The sequence below is a fragment of the Scleropages formosus genome, chromosome 21, assembly GCF_900964775.1.
Source record: "Scleropages formosus chromosome 21, fSclFor1.1, whole genome shotgun sequence".
Classification (NCBI taxonomy): domain Eukaryota; kingdom Metazoa; phylum Chordata; class Actinopteri; order Osteoglossiformes; family Osteoglossidae; genus Scleropages; species Scleropages formosus.
In genome coordinates, this window is record NC_041826.1 from 4,343,410 (window position 1) to 4,367,891 (window position 24,482).

Below are 24,482 nucleotides of genomic sequence, written 5' to 3' on the forward strand. Positions count from 1 at the left end.
CGCTTACTCACCGAGAACTCCATCAATGGTGGAGCTCTGCAGGAAGGGAGTTGTGTTTTCATGCCAGCTTATGCACTATGCTTTATGTAACTGCCTTAACAATAGTGGAGAACAGCCAATAGTGGAGGCAAATCAAAAGTAGTTCATCTGAATCACGGTTGCTCTGAAGCCCTTTCAGCGACACATTCATAAAGAATTCAAGTGGCATTACCCCAACCAGTAGCCGGAAAGGGTAGAAAGAGAAAGAATGCTTACATTATGAACTCCAGCAGGGCCCTCATATCAGAGGAAGGCACTTGCCGGTTCTGACTACCCGTTTAAGCTGTCTGACCCAGGGCACTTTGCTATTTAAAATAAAAAGAAGTCTGCCGTAGTAACTGAGATATCTTTCCTCTCAATTTATCACCTCTACGTGCTGTATCACATTAAATCATTCCCCCAGACAAATAATCCCTCCATTAAAGAATGGAGGATTCAGGTATTTCAGCTGTCAAGGGTTTTGTGCAAGACAGCAAATACCCCACAGCTGACTTTGGCACATTTTAATTCCCTTCCTGGAGTAAAAGTGCTCTGTCAGTTACTGCAGGCTGCTTCGTTAGCATGTGCTCATAATTGAATTACGGGCCAGAAAATAGCTTGTTTGTTCCTTTGGCTCCTGGCATGTCTATATAACGACTTCATAAACGTTTTGCTTTTTCCTGATGGAGTAATGGCAGGACTGCTGCCATAAATGAATTTCACAGTGTTTAGTTTTTTTTAGATTCCTTTTTACCCCCCCCCCCCCCACACACACACACACTCATAGTGTGTGTAGGAGATATTGACTTGTAGGCACAAATGAATCTCCCAGGTTCTGCCAAACTGCACACTCAAAGTGTAATTAGTGGTCTTTGGAGCTGAACGGCCAAACAGCATATCATGGCAACTGCCTTCAGTCAATTATTTATGCATTTCTATAGGCTGCTTTTAAAATGTTCTCCTGCACAGACTCATATATCCCAACCTTTGGGATTTTCTCTTAATACAAATAAATTACAAAATATTCCCAGGAAACAAATATTAAGGAAATACAGTACAACTTTTAAAAGATGGGTTTGTCGGCAAGCTTTTGCAGTTACTGAAGTCACATATACAGGTGGTCCCCAATTTACGATGGGGTTTTACGTTCCGCGAAATCCATCGGAAGTCGAAAATATCGTAAGCCGAAAATGCGTTTAATACACCTAATACACACCTCTGCGTGACGTACTGGGAGATGCGGATCGCTGCCGCTGTCCAGCGTTGCGAGAGAGTATCGCACCGCATATCACTTGCCTGGGAAAAAATCTAAATTCAAAATTCGAAGAACGGTTTCTACCATCGTAAAGTTGAAAAAACCGTAAGTCAAACGAACGTAAATCAGGGGATCACCAGTACAGCCATGGCAACAAAACATGTATATACTGTATGTGTGCTGAGACCTTGTTACAAGCAAAACTTAGTAGTTTCTGGGGAGCAACACAAGTGGTTGAGTAAATGCATGAGCAGGATGTCTGCAGCGTGCACCTTATCAATACAAAAGAGAAACAGAGTGCCCGAAAAATGTCAGAGTGCTACCAGATCACATTCAGGTCATCAATACTGCATGTGAGTCCCTGGGCAAAGTACAGTTCAGTGCTACCACTGTGTGTTTGCAAAGCCTCTAGGTTCTTACTGTTCTGCTTGCTTCGGTGGCATTCCACTGTATGCTTAGGCCAGGATGGAACAGATGGACAATATGGCTCTTGTCCTGTTTTATCTTCAAGCCACCAGGGGAAAGAGACATCGCCTTGGACCCAGTGTCAGTCTTGTTACAGTGTCCTTTGCATTTTGTTCTTTCGTTCTCCTCGGGTGCTGGTGCCTGCTCTTTCTGCCAAAGAAAGCATTAGGTGAGGCTTTCTGTTGCATGATCCCTGGGGTCTGACATGCTGCAGGCTCAGGTGCAAGCCCTGACGCAGTCCTAGGCATGTTTCCAACACCTGCTGCTCCAGGCCTGGGTGATCCGGAGCTGGAGGGCAGGGACATAGTCTCTCTGGCAACCTGGACCTGGAGACATCTCCCTTTTCTGAGGCTAATTTTCTCATTTTTGTACAAGAAGGGCAAAGAACCATTGTGTTGTTTAGAGGTACTGGAGGAGACATACTGTAGCCTAACAGAGACTTTAAAAAGACTCCAGGCAGTGCAGATGAAAGGCTCAGTTTGAAGTGATGTGAGCCTTTATTTTCTCTGGTTAAGAGATCTCTCTCGCCAGAAGCCACTGGGCTCCTCCACCATATGTTCCCTAAAGTTATCAGCTTCACGGGCATGAGAACACGGTGTATGAAAGAAGTGTATTTTCCACAGGTAATAGAGCAAAAGAGGTCCGATATGGATGATTGCTTTCAAGACCTTCTTAGCGAGTTCGAGATTGTTATATTAGGCTATGTTAGGATCCCCATATACCTCAGCAATCAGCATTGTTTGCTACCCTCTCTACCCTCAATCATGCTGACTCCTCAGTTGGTCCGCAGCTGCTCCGCAAAAAAAAAAAAGCACTCCTCTTCTGCAGTCGCTGGTGATATGATCTCTGCGGCTTTTGGAAGCAGACTGGCAGGAGGTTTTCTGGGCCATTGATATGACTGATATGTGTTAGAAGTGTGAGATTTGCCAGAATCTGCTGCACAGTACAAACATACACACACATGCGCACGCACCTGCCTCAGGCTTGTGTTCCTTTTGGAGGCCATACATTTTGGAAGCAAGATACTTCTGGGAACAATCTCTGATTTGCCAGCCAAAAATTCTGAATTCTGAGGGCTATTTCTTCTCCTGACCGGAAATCAGCCCCTTCGTGTATTGTCAGCAAAAGATTATACAGAAGCCAGATAGGTGGATTGTGAAGACAGGTAAAATCATCCTGAAACCACACCTCACCTTCATCCTTAAGGCTGAAGACCACTTTGTAAATTAGGCATCAGGCCCCATGACCCCTGTAATGGAACAGCTGGGCTGAGCAATAAGAAGAGTTTCAGAGAGACTTACACTTCCCTGCAGAAAGGTGCAGTAAATCCTGGTGTGTGTAGTGTACGATAAGTTTAAGCTGCCGGAGAGAAGGGAGACTTCTTCCCATCTTCACTCGGCTTTGTGGCAACAAGTTTCTCAGAGTGGCACCATTCTATGTGCTCATCAGTGTTCAGAGACCGCAGCTCATACTGAAAGGGAATGGGTTCAGCACAGTACATCTGAGCCTTTTTTTTCCCCTCTCTTTCTCTACCCAACCCCAGCACAGGAAGTTCTTAAGATCTGATAGATCAATTTCCTTCTGAATTCCTTCTTCTGCTTGCATTTGATATTTTCAACAGGGTCCTCTGTGCAAGTTTCAAGGGAGCTGATACTTTCCGCTCAGGTTTGATGGCATCAGACAATGGGAGCCTGTTTCAGTGAAGAACTGTTGCAGCCAGCTGCTGGATCCGGCTCATTGAAATGCAGATGCTGATTTATCCGTCAGCCTGGGATTCCAAAAGTGCAGTCTCCATGAAGCAGCTGTAATTCAACATAAGGCACCTCAGCGCAAAGAGAGTAGAGAAACAGAATTTATCTACTGACTCAGATAAGATGATTCACAGCATCTTTGTATGGGTCATATTTTTGCATTGTGTAAAATTCACATATCAAAGATGCTCTTTTTTTAAGCAAAGGCCTTTTGTGAACTGAGATGGATTCCCCAAAACTTCAGCTCGTTACTCTGGACATGCTATGTAGCTTTTTTGTTGGATGATGCCGCAAGCACTTCTCTGAAACTTACCAGCAACGTTGATGACAGATTGATCAGTCAGGTAACCTGCTTTCAACCAACTCTGACTTTGTCCCATGATTCCATCACATTAGAAGCAACGAATGTGGAGACTATTACTTATTTAATAGTAGAAGCTCAGAGAATGAGACCCATCTCCACTGGCTCCTCAGCAAACAAGCAGCCGTTTTTGTTCAAATTAAATTGCTGCATTTGGTGGGGCAGCCTTAAGTTTAGCGCTGCTCCTCTGCAATGTGACGGAGGCCTAGCATGTGCCTCTCTTTTTTAACCTGCTGTGAAATCAAAGTAGGCTGGGTTTTTGTTTGAATGCCTCCCAGCTGGACGAACAGCACTTAGCAGGCTCGTGGTTGGACAGCCATTAAAAGCACCGTCTCTGGCAAGGGAAGGTTACATGTGCAGACGTTGACATTCTAATGAGGGCTTTAAAAGCAGAGAGGAGAAGGCAAAAAGGTGGATCATAGTAGAAGAAGAGAGAGGAGTCTGACCTGCCTTTACACTTTTCTACTAATAAAATAAACACCTTTACACTATTTCTTTCAATAAAATAAACATGAACATGCAACCCTCTTTCATATATTTCCAAAGGATATAAATATTTTGTATGTGTTATTATTTCTCATTGAAAAGACCACCTTCATTGTTGTTCAACGGCAAGAAATTGTCAATAGGTATTGACTAATTTGCAGACTCGCTTTTTGCACTTCTGCTGAACAGACACTAGTTAATCTTATTGTCTTCCTCCATGCATGTTTCAAAAACAAGGAGTGGAGGAAGAAAGTGAGATTTATTTTCACTTTATCTTTATGAGAATACATTTTACATTTACCGTTATTCATTTAGCTGATGCTTTTCTCCAAAGTGACTTACAATGTTAAGATATTTACAATTACTTGCCCATTTAAACAGCTGGGTAATTTTACTGGAGCCGTTTAGGGTACGTACCTTGCTCGAGGGTATGATAGCTGAAGGTGGGAATCAAGCTTGCGACTGTAATAGTAGACTAAGTGCTATTTTATCATAATGAGACATAAATAAACCATGAGTTATGTTTTTTAATTATTTATTTTTTTTAGAGGATTCAGTGGTACACAAAAGGTGAAATAACTTTCTTACTGTGTTGTGAAGCTGTTACTTCAATTCAATTCAATTTTTATAGCACGCTCTTCTCACACAGTGACATGGAGCTCTTTAACACAGGCATAAGGCAAGAAAAACAAATACATCCGATAAAGAAACAAAGAAGACAGCTGACTACCGACTATCATAATATAATGCTTTTATAGAGCTATAAGTATGCCTACTGGCCATGAAGGAAAGCAACAAAAACTCACAACCGAAAATCAAGGGAGAAAAAAACCTCTGGGGGACTAAGGGCCAGTGGCTGCCCACCCCTCCTGGGCATTCTAGATTAAGTAACAGTTCTAATCCCGTTTACAAGTAAAAATGATATTATTGCTGTATGGTAGCTTGAATTCCCAGCTCAGCATGGTACGTCTCGTCCATCTTGGCAGTTGGTCATCATCTTCAGTTAGCCTGGGATGTGTCTGTGACCACCGGCACGCCTCCTCAAGTCTTTTGTAGGGAGACAATGCTCAGCAAGAAGAAATAGTAATTTCTAAATTAAACAAGTCAATTTAATATGTATTGGTATAAAGGTGGTAAAAACAAACAGGCAAGTGGAATTACATTTCAAGGTGGATTTCAAAGGTTAAATGTTTCTTCTGAGTGGCTACAATGCAAAGTACGGTAGGAAAACTTGAGGCATGTTTATATATGTCAAATTCCTTTTGAAATCCTTCTGTTCTAGAAGGGGGTGAACTCTAATCAGTCCATTTCTTTATTTACAAAGAATAGGAACAGTCTCTTGAGATTTGGCCTATAGTGATGTGTTACAGACAAGGAGAGACTGTGGCTGTTGTTGGCCAAAACTCAGTGAGAAGAGCTTCTTGGCAATAAATATTCACACTTTGGGATGCCATTCATCTCATGAAGTACTCCTTTCTGAGAGAAATACAAAGAATTACTTAAAATCTGGAATAGAGTTACCCCATCGCAACTAAATGCCGCCAACATCAGCCCTGATATTTATCATTTATCCACCCATCCATTATCAATAGCCACTTGGTCTAATGTAGTGTCTGTGACCCAGACCGTATTTGAGAAGAATAAGAGTTTAGGCAGGGAAAAAGCCAGTATAACCATTCTAAGCAATGATATGTTATGTTTCACTTATGTACTTCACTAATCAGCCCAAGAAATGTGTTACATATTCACACAGTGGCTGCCATTATCATCCTGCATATCCAGGCAATGCCCTAAACTTCAACAATTTGACCAATGTATTGTGGATTTTATAAACTTACATTACCAACCAACCAACCAACCAACCCTTGTCCCAAGTGGGGTCATGGCGAGCCTGAGCCTATCCAACAACACAGGGCACAAGGCCGAAGGGAAAGGGGACACACCCAGGACGGGACGCCAGTCCGTCGCAAGTCACCCAAAGCAAGGCTCAAATCCCAGACCCACCACACAGTGGACACTAGACAAACCCACTGCACCAACTTTCATTACAGTCACAATTATTTAGTTGGCACTTTTCTCCAAAGCAACTTCTAATGTTAAGGTTACAATTATTTACCCATTTATACAGCTGTGTAATTTTTACTGGAGCAATTTGGGGTAGGTACTCAAGTGCACTACAGCTGGAGGTTAGAATCAAACCCGCAACTTTTGGATTTTGATGCAGTAGCACTAACCACTATACTAAGTGGTAAACTGAGGTTCAAAGCAGTGTCTTTATGTGTGAGTGAGGGCCTACATGAGGCATCAGGAGTTCGTGAGGCTGCAAATCATTGTTCCCTCCATTAAACTGTCCTGAAGACTTTGAATTACTGAAACTAGGTGTATGCTTTTTTTCTGAAAGAATATGAAATGGACTGTTGTCATGTCTAAACACCACAATGACAGCAGAAATGCATATTTATTTATTTTCCCTTTTTTACTTGGCTGCACCACTGTGTATTAATAAAAGTTGTTTTCCAAGCTTGTTAGCGGTACTGCATGCCCCCGCTCCACTTTCACCGGGTTATACAACTAAACAAGACGAAGTCCCTCCTGGGACAGAGGACTTACACCAAAAGGCTGTGAATGTAATGAAGAGGGAGGAAGACTTAAAGCTCCTAATGATAGGGACTTGCCTGTCCCACGGCTGCGACAGGAATAGACACTAACAAGGCCTCTGTGGAGAGCAAGCTCCTTCGTATGAATGGGAGGCAAGTTGGAGCACTGCAGGGCTGGGCAAGACACACAGGGACATAAGCGACGTAATTTATGGGACGTGCTGCTATTGCGTATTCGGCCTGGTTGATGTGAGTCATTGTGAGAAGGGATGTTCCCATGGTGTGTTGCAAAGTGGAAAAGCCAGAGAGACAACAGTGGCCAACAAAGTGATGCAAGTTGATTCGATGCTTGCCTAATGTGGCTAGATCTTGTGTAGATCTCAGAAATCCTGGGGGAGCGGTTATTATTGGTATTATAACACATGGATACGCATACACACGTATACAAGGGGGACTAGAAAGGAAATTGCTGGTGCTCCAGGCGCCATTGAAGGTAGTGGTTAAGAAGGTAATGTTATACATGTGAATATAAATAAAAGCAGTCTTAAATGTTTATATTCTTTTCACTTTTTCGAGAGCTGCTCAAGACAGTATATGGCATGAATATCTCTAATGAAGCTCTTTAGTCTGAAATGTTTTGTGATTTTTATTCTGAGAATATCTCAATTGCATTTGCATATCTCAGATGGACTGTATTCAAGAATGGCATGTCTGCATTCAAATCTGTTGTTCTGTTGCTGTGATGTACTTATTTTCTCTCTGAGATGTTCACTGCTTTGGAGAAAAAACATCTGCTAAATGAAAAAGTGTAAATATCTGTAGCATAGAGCTACAGAGCATAGAGAGGAGGGACAATCAAAACACACCTTTACACAATATCCTCACCACTGACCCTTTATTTTAACCTTCCCTGGCAGATCTCTGAGAAGGACACCAGACATCATACCCCAGTTATAGAAAATCCACATCCCTGACCTTCTCAGTCTCAAGTCCCCACTGTTATCACCCATCAGCAGTCAATGTAAATGCCAGGAATAAAATAGAAAAGTACATGTACCGCAAGTACCTTCCATCCTACCTCCAAAACAACCTGGCTGTTTATGACACCAAAAACTTCTACTGTAGGCCATATCGCAGTCACAAAGATATACAGAAAATAAAATCTAATATAATTATATAATAAAAATAACAATTTCAGAGAAAATGCAAAACTAAAGCTATAGTATAATAAATCAGAACATGATAAACATAAGAATCTAAAGATATAATGTTAAAAAAGTGATAATAATTTATATTCATGCTTCATGCCCACTCCCGCATCACAACCACAAGCACCTGGTCACAATGAACGCAACTGGGTATAAAGAGCACCAGTCCACTGCTCTCTGGTTACAGAATCTCTTTGAGACAACTGTCCCTCCTGCAGTCATGACCTTGTCCCTGTTCCTGTCTCCTATGGCATGGACCCTCGCTTCGCTTCATCGACCACATCTTCGAATTCTCTTCTTGAACCACGTTTGCACCTCAAATTTAACCACGCTTGTCCCCAACTATGAGTATGTGGATCCCGCAATTGGGTCCACACCCGGGTCTCCAGTCCGCTTTTTACAACATCACGTGACAGACAACAGTGCTCATGATAAATTGTTGACTCTAGATGGGAGCCATGTGTATAGCACACGTAGCTTTATTCATCTCGCTGTGTTCCTTTTACAAGAACTTCGCTCTGTCTTCCAAACTTTCCTACCTTTGGGATGCAGTGTATTAAGCGTGTAGTTCTTTCTTTCTTTCTTTCTTTCTTCCTTTCTTTCTTTCTTTCTTTCTTTCTTTCTTTCTTTCTTTCTTTTTTTTTCTTTTCATTCCATATCTTAGATTAGATTCTACAGCACTGGATTCCCTGCCTGTCGCTGTACGCAGATAAGGGACCGTGAATGCTCGACCAAGTCACACAGCTGTCACACTCATCTGTGTGATTCTCTGAACCCGTTAAGCCACTCGCTCCACTTTCTCTGATCAGCATCCAAATTATGTGAACAGTGAGGCCTCCAATCCTGCAGGCTCAGAAATCCAGGATTTTGCCAAGCTTGGATTTCTCTTCTGCGCCCCTGTTTCACTTTGACAACTTTGGAATAGACTTGTGCTGCCATTCAGTTTCTGAGATGTTGACAGTATTGACTTATTGTCAGCATGGTAGAATTAATCACACATACACACACCATCACATACAAATTTGCTCACGCACAGGTGGGTATTGCATTTAACTGCAGCTGCTTTCTGTACTGTCACTGTCTTGACAAACAGATTTTTTGTGCTGAAAATTGATATACAAATCATTTAACTATTTTCTCAAAAGCAATTTGAGGAAAACGATCAGTAATTTCTGTGATTCTGCCTTGAAACCAAGGCCGCACAAGGGCCAATTGTATTAAACATTTCTTGTGATGAGCTTGATGCTGTAGAACTGAACAGACTACACCCTATTAAAGGACCTCTCAGACTATATTATTAACTTTTGGCCTTACTTTTGAGCGAATATGAACCAATAGGAGACACTTTCATAGTATCTGCTTCAACTATATCCGAATCATCAGTGTCTTGACAGTGTTTGACAAATGACCCCATCTTTTTATTCTAAAAAAAGGCTATGTGGGAAGTTGATGTGTTTGCTACAAACTGGATGTGTTTTGCTTTTAAACCATATGGTATAAATTGGTTTGGTATGGTATGGTAGATATTATTTTAATTTCTATCTCAGCCTTCTGCCACCTCAGAGTCGTCCGGACACCAGAGACCAGTGATCACTGGGAGGATTAGGACACAAGAACAAGCAGCGTGTTTCGTTCCAAATCCTCAAGTTCATTGTGTGTTCACATAGATTATATACTATTTTGCAGAACAAAGAAATAAGTTTTCATTGGTTTAAAAAGTGAGTCGGGGTCTAGGGACAAAACCACAAAAGGTAATGTTAAACAACAGAGCACTGTGATTGGTTATACATATAGAGAGGATATATAATACTTCAGTCGCATCCGTTGGCCCTTTTACCTTAAACAAAGAGAGAGAAGTTAAAACAAGAACTCCAACGTGCACTCACACTCTTGACAGGTCTGACACAAACCAGAAGAACAGGGAGGACAAAGAGATCAGAGAGGTCAAGGTAGAGAAGAGACACGAGAGCCAGTTATTTCTCACACATAGATAGATAGATAGATAGATAGATAAACTTAAAATTTTTGTAAAACTTAAAGAACTTAATAGAATGTCCAATTTAAGTTTTTGTCAAATAATGATAAACTGAGGTTCCTTTGAAAATAGTCTTCATAATAAAAAAGCTAAATATTTCAGATCTGATTGCTAATCAGGAATGCAGGTTTGGGTGTTACATTGCCATTTAAAGCTTTATACAATATGAGTATGATTTTTCACCTTTCAGTGCTGTTTTATTCATTTATGACCTCTTTTTCCATAGATTTTTGTTCCTGGCATTGTACTATTGCAGACAAAATACATTGCCACATTTATTTTTATCAATAACGTTGAATGTTCTGGAAAATTCCTCGGTGGTAAGACCTTTGTCTGTTCAGCTTTTCGTGTAGCATCCTTATCTTTATTGATGCCATTGCCAAGACACCCAGCATTAACTCCCACAGCTGGTACTGAGTAGTTGAGTAGCTCTTCATCTTTTACTGGGTCACCTTATCTTAGTGTTTCAGTGTTTCTTTCATGGAGTAGAAAATTTATGATTCTCTTAAGTACAGGCAAGCCATGCTCTTGATTTTACACCCTATTGAACTATTTGTCTTCTGGTCTAAATTTGATTGATGAATAAGCTGGAAGCATGCAGAGATTATGTCGTCTTTTTGGTATAAATGTGAAAGTGTGATAGCGCTTAGTGACCTTGTATTGCATAGTACTCCTTGTCACACTGTGGCTGAACTAATTCATTTTTAACCTAATAGGTTGCAAGAGTTTATTTTTCATCAACATAGCAAGTAAAGCACCAGTGTCACTCTCTTGCTTTGGATTTTTCTTACTTTATTACTCTGCATTCCTGATAAACCAACTATCATGGCCAGGTTGCATAGGTGACAAGACACTTCATATTTTACTCTGGATGTCCATAACCTAACCTGTACATAGATTAAAACATTGAACTACTTTCACGTTAGGTCAGGAGGCAAATACACATACATATATGAATATCCTTATGCTATATTATACTGTATGTGTGTGTGTGTGTGTGTGTGTGCATGTGTGCATGTGTGTGCATAGATAGATCGATAGATAGACAAATAGTATAAACCTGTATAAACCTTCACAGATTTTGGCCTTGAATCCCAGAAAGATCAGCATAACAGTATGGCAGCTTTGCCGTCATAAGTGCATTTGCCATGTTTTTTTTTTTTTTTTTTTGCTTTAAATTTGTTAGCAAGTTCTTTATTCTCAATGGAAGTTCATGGCTCAGGAATGATTCATTTGCAAAGAAAATGTATGTTCATAATATGTGACATTAGCAAACATCTTTATTTCCATCCATCCATCCATCTATTTGTCCATATTTCTATTTTCACAAGTTATTCAAACAGTATCAGTCCTAAGAAGCATGAAACACTGTGGATGGAGGGCAGTACATAGCAGGGCTTTAAAAATAGCCGCATTCGCCTAAATTCAAATTAACCGTTGTTCATTCTCTATGCAGATATAAATATGAATGAAAAAAAAGAAAAGGAAATGAATGTTAACAAACAAATCAGACTTGCTTCTCAGATCCTAATGAGAAATGCTGAGAAACAGATTATTATTAATTCATTAATTATTCATCCCAACTTCTCTAAGGTAGCACAGTATGTCAAATAACCCTGGAACAAAAATTGTGCAATTTTAATTCTAAGAGGGACAAAGGGAAGAGCTGAATCAGTCAGAGGGTAAATTTGTAATACGCAAATACAGCATCTCAACAAGAAATACGTAGTGCCTGGTATAACTGCTGCACATTGTTCCAGATGCATGCATTCTGTAGTCTGTTTTTTTTTTTTTTCCCTCTCTCTTTGTTTTATTAATGTGTACAATGAAACTTCCATAATATCCCTGTTTTTTTATGTGCTTGAGGTAAGAAAACATTGGCATACTGACCTGCATTTTACAAATTTATCAAATTCTTCTATTGAGGTATTCAGTGCACAGAGGCACTGCATCTGATAAAATTAAATAAATATTTCTAATTAATTAACTTATAATTAATTATATATAATACAGCACTGAATTAGAAGCATACAATTCTTTTATGCTTTTTAATTTAGTTCTTAGATCAAACTGTCAAAAGCATTTAACTGCCTCCACGATACAAAGGACAAAGGCTTTCTTTAGCATCCTTCATCATTCTTTGGTTTTTATATTTGATGTATATTTTGCTCATGGTTTAAGTTTGACATGAAACCGAATACAAGAGTTTCACATTTGTTTTTTTTTTTTCTTTTTTTTATCGTTTAAGCCTAAGATCAATACTTTATTTACATTTTTCACCTCTTTTGTTCTCCACTAAGATTCACAAATTGCCATGTACACAATTTCTGTTCTTTTATGGATAATTTTTAGCGGTATTGTATGGTGGCCAGTTAGCTATGTAGTACAATCCTATGAGGCCTGTGCATTTGAAAGGAAAAACAAGCACACACCAGCAAGCAATACACAAACACACTGATGAAAACCTTGCTGTACTTTCCACTACAGCATATGGTCTCACATCCTTCTGCTACATGGCAAATTTATATACCCTACATATAAAGTTGCCAAGGCTATAACCTCATAACCACAAGGTTTCCAAATCAGGCCCCATGAAGGATAATGCTGTATTAATATGGTACAGTTGAGGGTAGAACTGATCTTCGCCTTCCGCTGAAGAAATTCTAAGCTTTACAAAAAAAAATTATAATATTTGTTTCGAAATAAAATAATACGTAAAGATTAAATATTAAAATTTCAAGTTTGGGATCACTGTCAATTAATAAATAAAATTATATGGAAAATATATTTAATATATTTTTTGATTTTATACTATGCGATTTTCAAGAAATTACAGTTACATATAAATGATTTTGAGCAACCAAAGACCATTTGCAAAAAATGTGGGGTGATGTTAGTCATATCACATCATCACACATCATCTGAAACCGCTTGTCCCAAGCGGGGTTGTGGGGAGCTGGAGCCTAGCCCAGCAGCGCAGGGCGTAGGGGACATAAGTCTATCGCAAGGCACCCCACGTGGGACTCAAGCCCCAGACCCACTGGAAAGCGGGACCTGGTCAAACCCACTGCGCCACCACACCCCCCCACGTTAGTCATCTATTGTGTTTATTATATAACATAACCATAAGATATTGCAAGAAATTAGTCATGTTACTTTAACATAAAATGCATTTTTAGTTCATTGAGAACATTTGAAAAACTGTTTTGACAAATTATTTTCTCCGCAACGCATGGGATTTAGTGCACTTGTTGGGTTTCTTTAGTTAGTGTAACTGTACTTACAATTATCCATCAGTGTAGTCAAATAATTACATTTAGGCAAAAACATTTCGGTGGGTGATTTTTTTTTTTTTTATACGATATAAGGAGATCGAACAGCTTCTTTATTATTTTCATTTTTACTTTGTGTGTTGTTATTATTATTATTATTATTATTATTATTATTATTATTATTATTATTATTGCTAAAGCCATAGCTGGTAGCATAGTGGTTAGAGCTGCTGGCTTTGGACAACAAGGTTACAGGTTTTAGTCTGACTTCCAACTCTAGTACTCTTGCACAAGGTACTTATCCTGTATTGCTCCAGTAAAATTACCCAGCTATATAAATGAGCTTAATTGGTCACTTTGTATAAAAGCATCAGTTAAATATATTATTATTGTTTTTCTTGCTATATGCACATTTCCATAAAACAGATGATCAATCATCAATAATGATCATCAATAATAATAAATTTACTTATTAATTTTCCATTTATTTACCTTGAATTTAAATAAGCAAATACAATCAAATTATTAGGTTGCATATCTGTGCTCTGGGAACCTACAGACAGGTGTAGTTATTTAACACCACTATCAGTAACCCATGTTCCTTGAGAGTGAACACAATGCTTTTTTTCTGGAACTTGTCAGGTAGCTAACAAATTTAAATACTTTCTTTTTTCGCTTTTCTTTTTTAATGCATTCATACCCTGGTTAACATTCAGGTCAGCCTTCTCTAGGCCATCAGTATTATCATTTACATTCCCAGTTTCAGTACAATGCAGAGTACAGATTTTGTTTCATTTGTATGTTAATAAGTACCATTTTCCCATTATTAAATATGGCATATGATGAGATCGAGTCTTTTAAATCAAAGTTCTATTATGAAGAACTCATTTTGTAGCAAAGGAATACAATGGGGATAGCAATGAATGGATGTTACTGGAGAAGAAAACAAAAAAATGCTATTGATATGTATGTCCAGCATTAAATTAAATGGAATACCCACATAGCCAATTTAAGGAAAAAAGTTTTTGTTTGATTTCCCTCTGCACATTCAGAGTGCTGTTTATAACCCAGTGTTTTTCCTTTTCCCCTCTGCCCATGTGTCCCGTCTTTGTCTCTAGACATTTCCAGGGAATGCAAACGCAGATGGTGTCGTCCTCCACAAACTTCTTCATTCCATCAGAACTCGTTTCCTCCGCTTCGTCCCCTTGGACTGGAACCCCAGTGGCTGGGTGGGGCTAAGGGTGGAGGTATATGGATGCTCCTACAGTGAGTACCTGCAAAATTAATCACACCAAACCCAGATCTCCATCCTGGAACATACAGCTGAGGGAACACTAGGCTGCATATAGCCTGAGACATGGAAAATGTAACATTTTTTTCTAGGTTCTACAGAATCAAAGTATATATGATGATTTTGTACAGAACAGATTTGCTTACATTTACATTTATTCCTTTATTCATTTAGCAGACATTTTTCTCCAAAGCGACGTACATCCCACAATAAAACAATACTTAAAACCATGGCTTAAATTGTATCTTTACACACCCCTTTAACTGCTTCTAAATAAACTAGGAGACTTTGTTTTAACAATATACTCATAATAAAATATTTTTTTCTTTGACTTGAAGACTAGAAGTATCCCCTTGAGATTTGGAACTTTTCTCAAGAGAAGGCATATGTTGTAAAACAAGGTACAAAAAAAAGAAGGGCAAAATTTTGAAAATACTGATAAGTATTAAGCACATTGGAGCTGTAATGACATTGTGCTTTGCTCTGTGGATTTAAAGACATTTCTCAGTGCTGCATAAGACAAGGCTGATAGATTGGCAAGGCTTTATTACAACTTTGAAAATTCAGGGTTTCGTTGCAGCCTAACCGCAGGAGCTGAGCAATTCCATATTTCATTTGGGAAAAGGAGTCATTTGGCAGCAGGTTAAAAGATTTTGTCAAAGCAAAACTCTGTGGTGCAGCCTTACCTTGCTGCATTTAGGTACCGGTGAATGATGCGATTATGAGGAGAATGATTTTGTTTCCTTCTCTGATCAGACATGATAATTGAAGAACTGACCCTGCAAAATACCCTAACTGAACCAGTGAGAGACTCCGCTGGCCAAGGTGGCTTTTGTCAGACTAATGCTAAATAAATAAACAGGAGCTGTACTGATGCCACAGTTCCACATGATGTACGCATTGATGGTGCCGCACTAAACATGTCATCCCACATATCACTGCGTACCAGTGACATTCATAATTATCCCTTAGTGGGCAGATTCATTTTTCATTATGATCTCACAGCATGATTCCTATATTAATGCTTGCTGAATGTATGCTTTTGTAATAAATACAGGTGGTCCCCGACTTAACGATTTTTTCGACTTTACAATGGTAAGCTGGCAATGGGCATTCTGTAGAAACCGTACTTCGAATTTTGAATTTTGATTTTTTCCCATGCAAGCAATATGCGGTGCGACAGTCTCTTGAAATACTGGGCAGTGACAGTGATCCGCATCTCCCATCTGTCACGCAGAGGTGTGTATTAGATGTATTAAATGGATTTTCGACTTACGATATTTTTGACATACGATGGGTTTCGCGGGGCGTAACCCCATCATAAGTCGGGGACCATCTGTGCTGAATAAAAACTAGCTATTTCAGCTGTTGGTCAACACAAAATACCTATCTGAACACAAATCTTGGAAATACAAAAAATTGTCAATTTCCCCATTATCCCTACATATATACATTTACAATTATTTATTTGGCAGATGCTTTTTTCCAAAGTGACATACATCTCAGAGAAAATACAATACGTGCATCACATTAGGAGAAAGAGAGACATAGTTGGAGACGTGATTCTTAAGCAAACTTAGTTTGTTTCTTTCCACTCGAAGCTCCGATGTTCATCGCATGAGTAGGTGCATAAAACTCAGAATAGGCGAATCCCGATCACCTTCCTACAATTTTTTTTTTTTTTTTTAAAGATACACAAACATTTACATACAATACAGGAGTAGTGACTGTGTAAATGCTTATCTGGGCATGATCATAAAGTTACGGTGCATGAACATTTACACTATACATGAGCTGAAGAGATCATGGCCGAAGTGAGTCCAGAAAAGGTGAGTTTTCAGACCCTTTTTCAATGTAGACAGAGTTTCAGCAGTTCTGAGTGAGAGGGGGAGGTCATTCCGCCACAATAGAGCCATTTACCTCTCGAAACCTTTCTCTCTAAATCTGAAGTGTCTATTGATCCTAATTACAGAGTGAAATGCTAGTACTATTGACCATTTCCATGAAGTCATCACACTTAATTGCTCTGTTGCAAATCAAATGAGCTGACATACTGAATGCTGTCCAGTTTAAGTCTTGCTGGTGCAGGGTGGGCTTCTGAGGCTATATGCCTGTTTCTTCTATCGGGTTCTGAAAGATTTGCTGTGTATGGGTTATTAACATCCATCACAGGGGATGAATTAGAGTTAGGGCAGAGTAAGATTTTGCATCACTGCATCACTGCACTGTCCTGTTATAAATAATGAAAAAATATAATGAAGGGAGTAAGACAAAATATTGGCCCATGGCAAATCAGGGCTGTAGCAAGTGTGTGTTTCTAAAACATTTTTACCATGCCCCCTTAACTTTTAACTGAAATCAGATACATGAAGTTTTTATTCATTTAGATAATGCACTTATCGCACTTATCCCAGGAAGCTTACATTATGTATTTGGTTTGCAGGCATTTTTAGCTCAGAACATTTGAAATTTTACTCATTTATACAGTTCAATAGTTACTAAAGTAATGGTTTCCTATTTTAATATAATTTAGATACTTTCATAGATATTGTTATTTCCTACCTTTAACTGAAAAGCTTCCTGCTAGACATCTTTGTTTCCTATGGAAAATACTGGTTGTCTATAAGTGTGACATTGGTGCTTATTTTACCATTAATGCATTCCTATGTAGATATTTCAAAACTCAACTGTTTCATTTGTATCGCTTCTCTCTCCAGTTTTTTTTTTTTTTTCTCAAACTGCACTTCACAAAATTAGAGGTAGACAATTAAAAGTGTGTAACAAGACACCAAGGCTGGGAAAAGCTACCATCAGCAGTTACCAAAACCTCTTTAAAATGGCATTAGTCTCCAATCAAGCATTAATTCAGGTCTCTGCTGTTGGCACACAGAGTCAGATGTGGCAGATTTTGATGGCAGAAGCTCTCTACTCTACCGATTCAATCAGAAGTCCATGAGCACAGTGAAGGACGTGATCTCACTCAAGTTCAAGAGCCAGCAGGGCGAAGGAGTCCTGGTGCACGGGGAGGGTCAGAGAGGGGACTACATCACATTGGAGCTGCACCGGGGTCGGCTGGCCCTACACCTCAATCTGGGTGAGCTCTGGGAGGAAAGGTAAAGGTTCAGAAATCAGTGATGGAGAAAACTTGAAGATTTAGTGAGGCTGCAGGAAGGGGGCAGTGAGTTTATAGCAGTGAGGAAGGTGTGAGAGGAGCAGCCAGGTGTGTCAGACTAGCGGTAAATGTGCCTCTTGCCCAATTAGCACAACACCTCAGATGTGCCTCAGCTAAGTGGGCTGACAACAAGGAATGTAAATTGCTTTAAACAGCTTTTATTGCATTGCAGCACTTGGAATAAACACTCTATTGTTTAAGTCCAGAACATATTTTTGCTGTCCATTAACAAAAATACCATCTGATAATTTTCAGGTACACAGTGCAATGTCTTTGGCTAAATAAAAAACCTAAAGCACATCACTAGAATTTGAATTCATTTGCACGTTGTCCGAGATTACCCTTGGGATCAGTCATATTTTCTTATTTTGAGAACTTTTTGATTGCTTACCCACCATGAATCATTTATTAAAGATTTGTTAATAATTAATTATTCTTAATAATAATCTTGCTTGACTGAAATAAAGATCATGATCTTTGTAAATGTGATACATGAAAAAAATATTAAATTATATGAAAGGATTATAATCAGTTTTCCTGTCGCTGCTGAGCAATATGAAGCTAAGGTGATCCACAGTGGTGTGACTCCACATTTTCCTGCAGATATAACCCATCACCCAATTTTACTAGATTACTTATGTCCTTTCCCTCTCTCTCAGATGATGCGAAACTTCACCCCAGCAGTGGTCACATGCCAGTCACCCTGGGTAGCCTTTTGGATGACCAGCACTGGCATTCGGTACTCATTGAACGCTTCAATAAGCACGTCAACTTCACAGTAGACAGGCACACACAGCACTTTCGCACCCGGGGTGACGGAGACTCTCTGGAGGTGGACTATGAGGTGAGTCTGTTCTCTTCCGTCCTCCCTTATCTGATTCTCCTTTTTCCCGGCATCTCCAGCAATCCTAAGCAAGAATCAAACCAAATAAAGAAAATAGTGTACAAGGTTTATGTCATACCCTTTAATCCTGGTGCTGTGAAAAAGTACTGGTTGCATCCATTTTCCCAACTTTTTGGCATTGGTTTTGATCAGATCTTTTCAGCATTTTCAAGTGCCTGAGGAAAAAAAAAAATAAAAAACACCAGCATTTCTTTATGCCATATCGTTGGTGTGGAAGATAGTGGAATGTGCAATCATAGATGTAAAAAGTAATTCCCCCATTACTCATAACTTTAATTGACCAATTTTGGGGATAAATAGTGTCAGTTGTCTGAATATAACCAAGCGTGACTTGGGTCAGCCATATCAAATATAATTTTCAACTACTTTAACACTTACCAGCAAAAGTCAAGTTGCTGAAGGCATTATGCAGCCATTTCTGAGGGTCTGAAACTCAACTGACCCATAGTGAGAGTCATACTAGTCAAGTGGACAAAGTTTGGAACAGTGGTGAATCTACCTAGGAGTGACCATCCAGGCAATATTTCCCAATGAACAAGGTGTAAAATGACTTTAAAGTGACTTTAAAAAGATACTCCAGAAAAGATCAGCAAATTGCAGGGTTCTCTTGTCTCAGCTCACATCAGTCTTTATTACTGTACAATAAGATAGACGTGTACAAAATTGGGATACATGAGAGAGTTGTAAGATGGAAATCAATACTTGCTAAAAAGCACGTGAAATATTTTCTGCAGTTTGCAAAAAAATACTGGGGTGTCAATCAAAACTTCTACAACAATGTTCTGTGCAAAGATTAATGAAAAGTTGAACTTTTTGGAGAAGATGGCCCTGTTACCTCTGATAAAAACCATATACAGCATTTCAAAGTACATTTACATTTACATTTATTTATTTAGCAGACACTTTTCTCCAAAGCAACTTCCAATGAACTCTATGTAGTGTGATCAGCCCACGCACCTTATTCACCAAGGTGACTTACACTGCTAGATACACTACTTACAATGTCAGCCATACATCAGTGGAAGACACTCTTTCTGTCACACACACAAAGTAATTTTTTTTTTTTTTCCCCTGCCACAGAGACACAGGGAGATCATGGAAATTCCACACAAAATGAGATAAAGTTTAACAGATACCTGAACAGCCCAGAAACTGTGAAACTGTCAGGAAGCAGCAGTATAGATAGATAGATAGATAGATAGATAGATAGATAGATAGATAGAACTTTTTTTTAATTAAAATTGCATGCTAAAAATATATTTCTTTCCTCAACATATTTTTGTTTATTCGGAAGCTAATTTTGAAATTATATCTTACCGTGATCCTGGTCAGAACAAGCAGTTTTGTCGACAAAACTTATGTATAATAGTTAGCTATATAGTTAGTATAATATTAAAATATGTGTTTGACTTTTACCGCTACATTTTAGTAAAACCTCTAAGTCCACCCGGTGCCCTTTCTAAACCAGGACCACTTTGCGTAAAACTGAGGTATTCTTAAAAGAAAAGGTTTTGTAAGATTAATTTTTTTTTTTTTGTTTTCTGCTGAAATGAAACAGCACTGGGAAAACATTATTTAAAAAAAAAAAAACCTCACAGATCCCATATGCTGTAAACCCTTTCTGCTTTTTTTTTCTGATGTTGTCCTTGGCCTTGTGCCAGTTACTTTTGTATTTGTATTTATTTTCACTCCATGTACAAAGTAGCAATAGAAATGTGTAATTTCCTTTGCATAACTGTATAACAAAAAGACAAATTTAGAGAAATACATACATATGTTTATAAAATGGATTGGACCATGTTCCACAAACACGCTCAATAAACTTAGATTAAATGTGTTGTTTTATACACAGTTTCGCTTTGAGTTCTGCATTAACAGAACCGTATGCTGTCAGCAGTTTCCCTCAATCCTAAAAAAATAAACTGAGCACTGAGCTTGTGGCATCCATTATCTTGTCATAGTTTTGTGTCAAGTCTGCCTCTAACACCAAAAGTGTGTCAGGAACGAGGTACAGAAGGTGTCCTATCCACAGCATCCAGAGCACTACAGTCCAGGTGAAATGGCTCATTTCACTTAGTGGCCATAAATGTTCCTGGCCGTTATCATTTATCAGCAAAAAATAGCAAATAGTGGCAACAGCATGTATTAAAGTTAATAACAAAGTTGATCATGGAAAATCATGGTTTTTGTACATTTAGTAGAAATGTTCTTGTAAAATGTACAAAAATAACTTAAAAATGTGAAATAAAAAGAATGAATATCTTCAGCCTCTTCGGAACCAAAATTATGGTTACTTTTTAATAACACCCATTTTAATAACACTTTCACATTGGAAGTTAACTCAGCTGAGCAGTTATGTGTTTTCTGTTGCCTGGCAACTGTTCTTGTTTATCCTGCTTTGTGAACATTGGCACAGTTATGGGAAGTGGGGTGCCAGCCATCTTCAAGCCATGCCAGTGTTCCTGGTATATGATGAGTTCTTCAGCCAAAATGATTTAGATTGTGAAGTTGTGTATAGGCTATTTTCCAACAAAATTGCACCCGCTTAATTATCCTTGCCTGAACACAGTGGAACTGGTTCAATTAAAGAGAGGAAAAAATATTATACACACGGTCCAACAGGTGTAAAACAGCTGGAATCATCATTACAGTGATGTTCTCCATTCATACAACTGTTGAAGTAATGGCAAAGTCTTTTTTGTTTAAGCATCTTAGGCATTCCAATGTCTGGTTCATAGAACTGGCAGGTACAGAATAATCCATGAACTCCATGTGACTTATTGCATTGGTCTTACGTGTGTGTTTTTTTTTTTTTTTTTTTTTTTTTTTTATAAAATCTAATGGTTCTTTAATGCCTGGGAATATAGAATAAGGCTTACACAAATCATGGATTGCTTATATTTCTGATATTTGGTTTTAATCTTTCAAACCCTGAGGATCAGGGCACTTAAATTGGCCCAAGAATTAACTTGATATTGACTACAGACTGACTTTTTCACAGGCATCCATTACATAACATAATTTAGCTTGGAAAAAAGAACCCTATGTGGTAAAAATAGTGACAGTGTGTTATACAATACAGATTTATATAACACAGAAACATAATCAATGAAGGCAGATTTTTTCATTCTTTTAATAGCATAACCAAGTAATTTATATTTTGCAAGCCATTTTTTTTTTAAATGTTTTGACCACTGTCAGCTGTGTTGGCCCATCTGGGACATGCAATAATTATACTTTAAGTCCAGTTCAACAGCTGTATGTAAAAAAGTTAATGCTTAATGAGACATAGAATGCTTAATACATAAAAGGCAGGAGAGCTGAATTTTGGTCATGGTGAGTAAAGTAGGTGGATCTCTCGTAGGATGAAAGTAGGAGGAAGAATCGCTCAAGGCTCAAGGCTGCTTGTAAACTTTTTTCTCCTCCTTTTCAAAGCTTAGCTTCGGAGGAATTCCACTCCCAGGCAAACCAGGCACTTTCCTCAGGAAGAACTTTCATGGCTGCATGGAGAACCTGTACTACAATGGGGTGAACATCATCGACCTAGCCAAGCGGCGCAAGCCCCAGATCTACAGCGTGGTAGGACTTCTCAGTCACTAAAGCCATGGGAGAAAGTGAAAGAGGGACACCGGGGCATTAAATGAACAAGTTTGCTAGACCAAAACGTCACATCTGAGAATGAAATCTGATGTTATATCCTTGAGCAGAGTAAAAATCCAATGGATTAAATGGCTAAAACAGAAAAAAATAAGATCTGTGTATCTCTTTGTATGTTGCACATCCTGTGTGAATAAAAATAGATGATAGGAAGTGATGATAGACAGTTGTCACGGTCACAAGCCATCAGTTTTATTTCCCCAGAAACATGGGGCAAACATGGAATAAACAAACAAAAAACTCAATCTTTTCTTGTTTCCCCTCATGGATTCTCTGGCACAAAATAATTAACTGAAGAAGGGGGAGGAAAAAAAGGAAATAACAAACCTAGAGACTTAAACAATTTCCCCTGTGTTATTATTTTTTAGGCTGGTCTATCGTTCTTTCCACCGAAACTTTGTGCTATTGGGTGCTCCCTCCCATAGTTACTTTGCGGTTCTTGTACCTGCTGGGGAAATAAACTGCATGGCGTTAAGCAGGGGCACTGCAAGGTGCAGTTTGATTACCTGCTCTTAACCCAGGTGCTTGTTATGATGCGGGCTGGCATGGGTACACCTGTGCTCATACCCTCCGTCACCCTGGCCTCCTGGAATAGACAACTGCACTGCACAATATGTTTTACTAAGTGGCAGCTGCACCGCTGAGCAAGCTGTGGGAAAGGCCATTTAGGCCAGGGAAGCTAAAAAACATCAACTGGGTCTGTAGTGTTAAACAAGAGAAGTTGGCCTGCGTGCAAACAGCACAGCCTTCTGATGTCTGAATTTCCGAATTTCTCCTGGAAAAGACCCGAGTCCTAGAACCTAAATTTTAATGGACTGCTCTCACCAGAAACTGTGCACCGGGACCTCAGCGTCAGACACAGCTTCAGCTGGAGTCCTGACTCCGCCGGGAGCTTTCCTTCTTTTTAATTGCAATGGAAGATCCTTCCTTTTTGCCACCCGGTCCTGGAGGGGAGGAGGGCACCGACCATATTCTTGCACAATTACTGAATGCTTTCAGTTCGTTTTAAAGGATGGCTTCCCAAAAGTCAGTTTGTGCCTAATTAGCGGCAGGCAGTGAGGCATGTTGTCTCTCACATCTGGGCCTGTCTAGTCTTTCCTGAGAACCTGAGCATTTGATAGACAGGTCAGCTGAAGTGGAGGACAAAGGGGTTATGGGAGGAAAGGTTTTGGACTAAGATTGTTTTACTTCGTTTGCACCTCGATTATTCTTTAAAGCTAATTGGAAAATGAACAGTTCATCACTGTCAAATGGGGGGCTCTGATAAGGAATTAAATAATGAAGGGACTAATAAGGAATGTAATGGTGGTGGGGGGGGGCACAAGGAATTTAATAAATAAGAAACTAATGAGGAAATTGGCTCACTCCAAGATGAGCGCTCTGGAGTTGGCCTGTGTAAAAGTCTTGCATGATTTATACAGTCAACTAAAAGATTTCCTAGAGAGTTGCCTGATCTTAAAAGGTCATGCTTAGTTCTGTTTGTTACAGTTGCAGTGGTTTTTAAATAAAGTAAGTATAACAAGTATAATAATGGCAGATATTCTATAATATAACTACCCTTTAAAATGAGAATTTAATCTTTGGTGATCAGTTGAAAGATATTTGTCAGGCCTGCACTGTTAGGAGTTATAATTTGTACCGACTTTTTTACTTCTAAAGCTGAGAAAAATTGTTCCGTGGGTTGCTTGAAACAGCTTGCTTTCTACAATGTTTTTGATCATTCAGACAAAAACTATTTGATGATTTTGCATGAAACAAATTTGCTTCCATGACTGCTAACACTGAGCAGATGGCAAATAGCAGTTTTCTTAAAAAACCAATACAACAAAAGTAAAGACTAAGTGTGGTTTGTAAAAGGCAAATTATTTTCTTTCTAGCCACAACTTTTTTTCTTTTTTTTTGCTTGCAGCTTCACTATCAGCTTTGTTGTTATAGGACAGCTAGATTGAGTTAATAAGAAACTACCATTCCTAAAAATGAATTAAAATGTTATATTTAAGTATGATGTAT

The 24,482-nt window shown here is 38.9% G+C and overlaps 1 protein-coding gene across 1 annotated transcript in view; it reads left to right on the plus strand.

Moving 5' to 3' along the window:
• Positions 1-24,482, plus strand: part of LOC108924280 (contactin-associated protein-like 5) — a 96,417-nt gene that overhangs the window by 32,931 nt on the left and 39,004 nt on the right. Inside the window, exons 4-7 of the mRNA XM_018735549.2 lie at positions 14,567-14,714; positions 17,630-17,833; positions 18,571-18,755; positions 22,251-22,394. Coding sequence (XP_018591065.2) covers positions 14,567-14,714; positions 17,630-17,833; positions 18,571-18,755; positions 22,251-22,394 — 681 coding nt within the window. The remainder of the gene's footprint in view (positions 1-14,566; positions 14,715-17,629; positions 17,834-18,570; positions 18,756-22,250; positions 22,395-24,482) is intronic.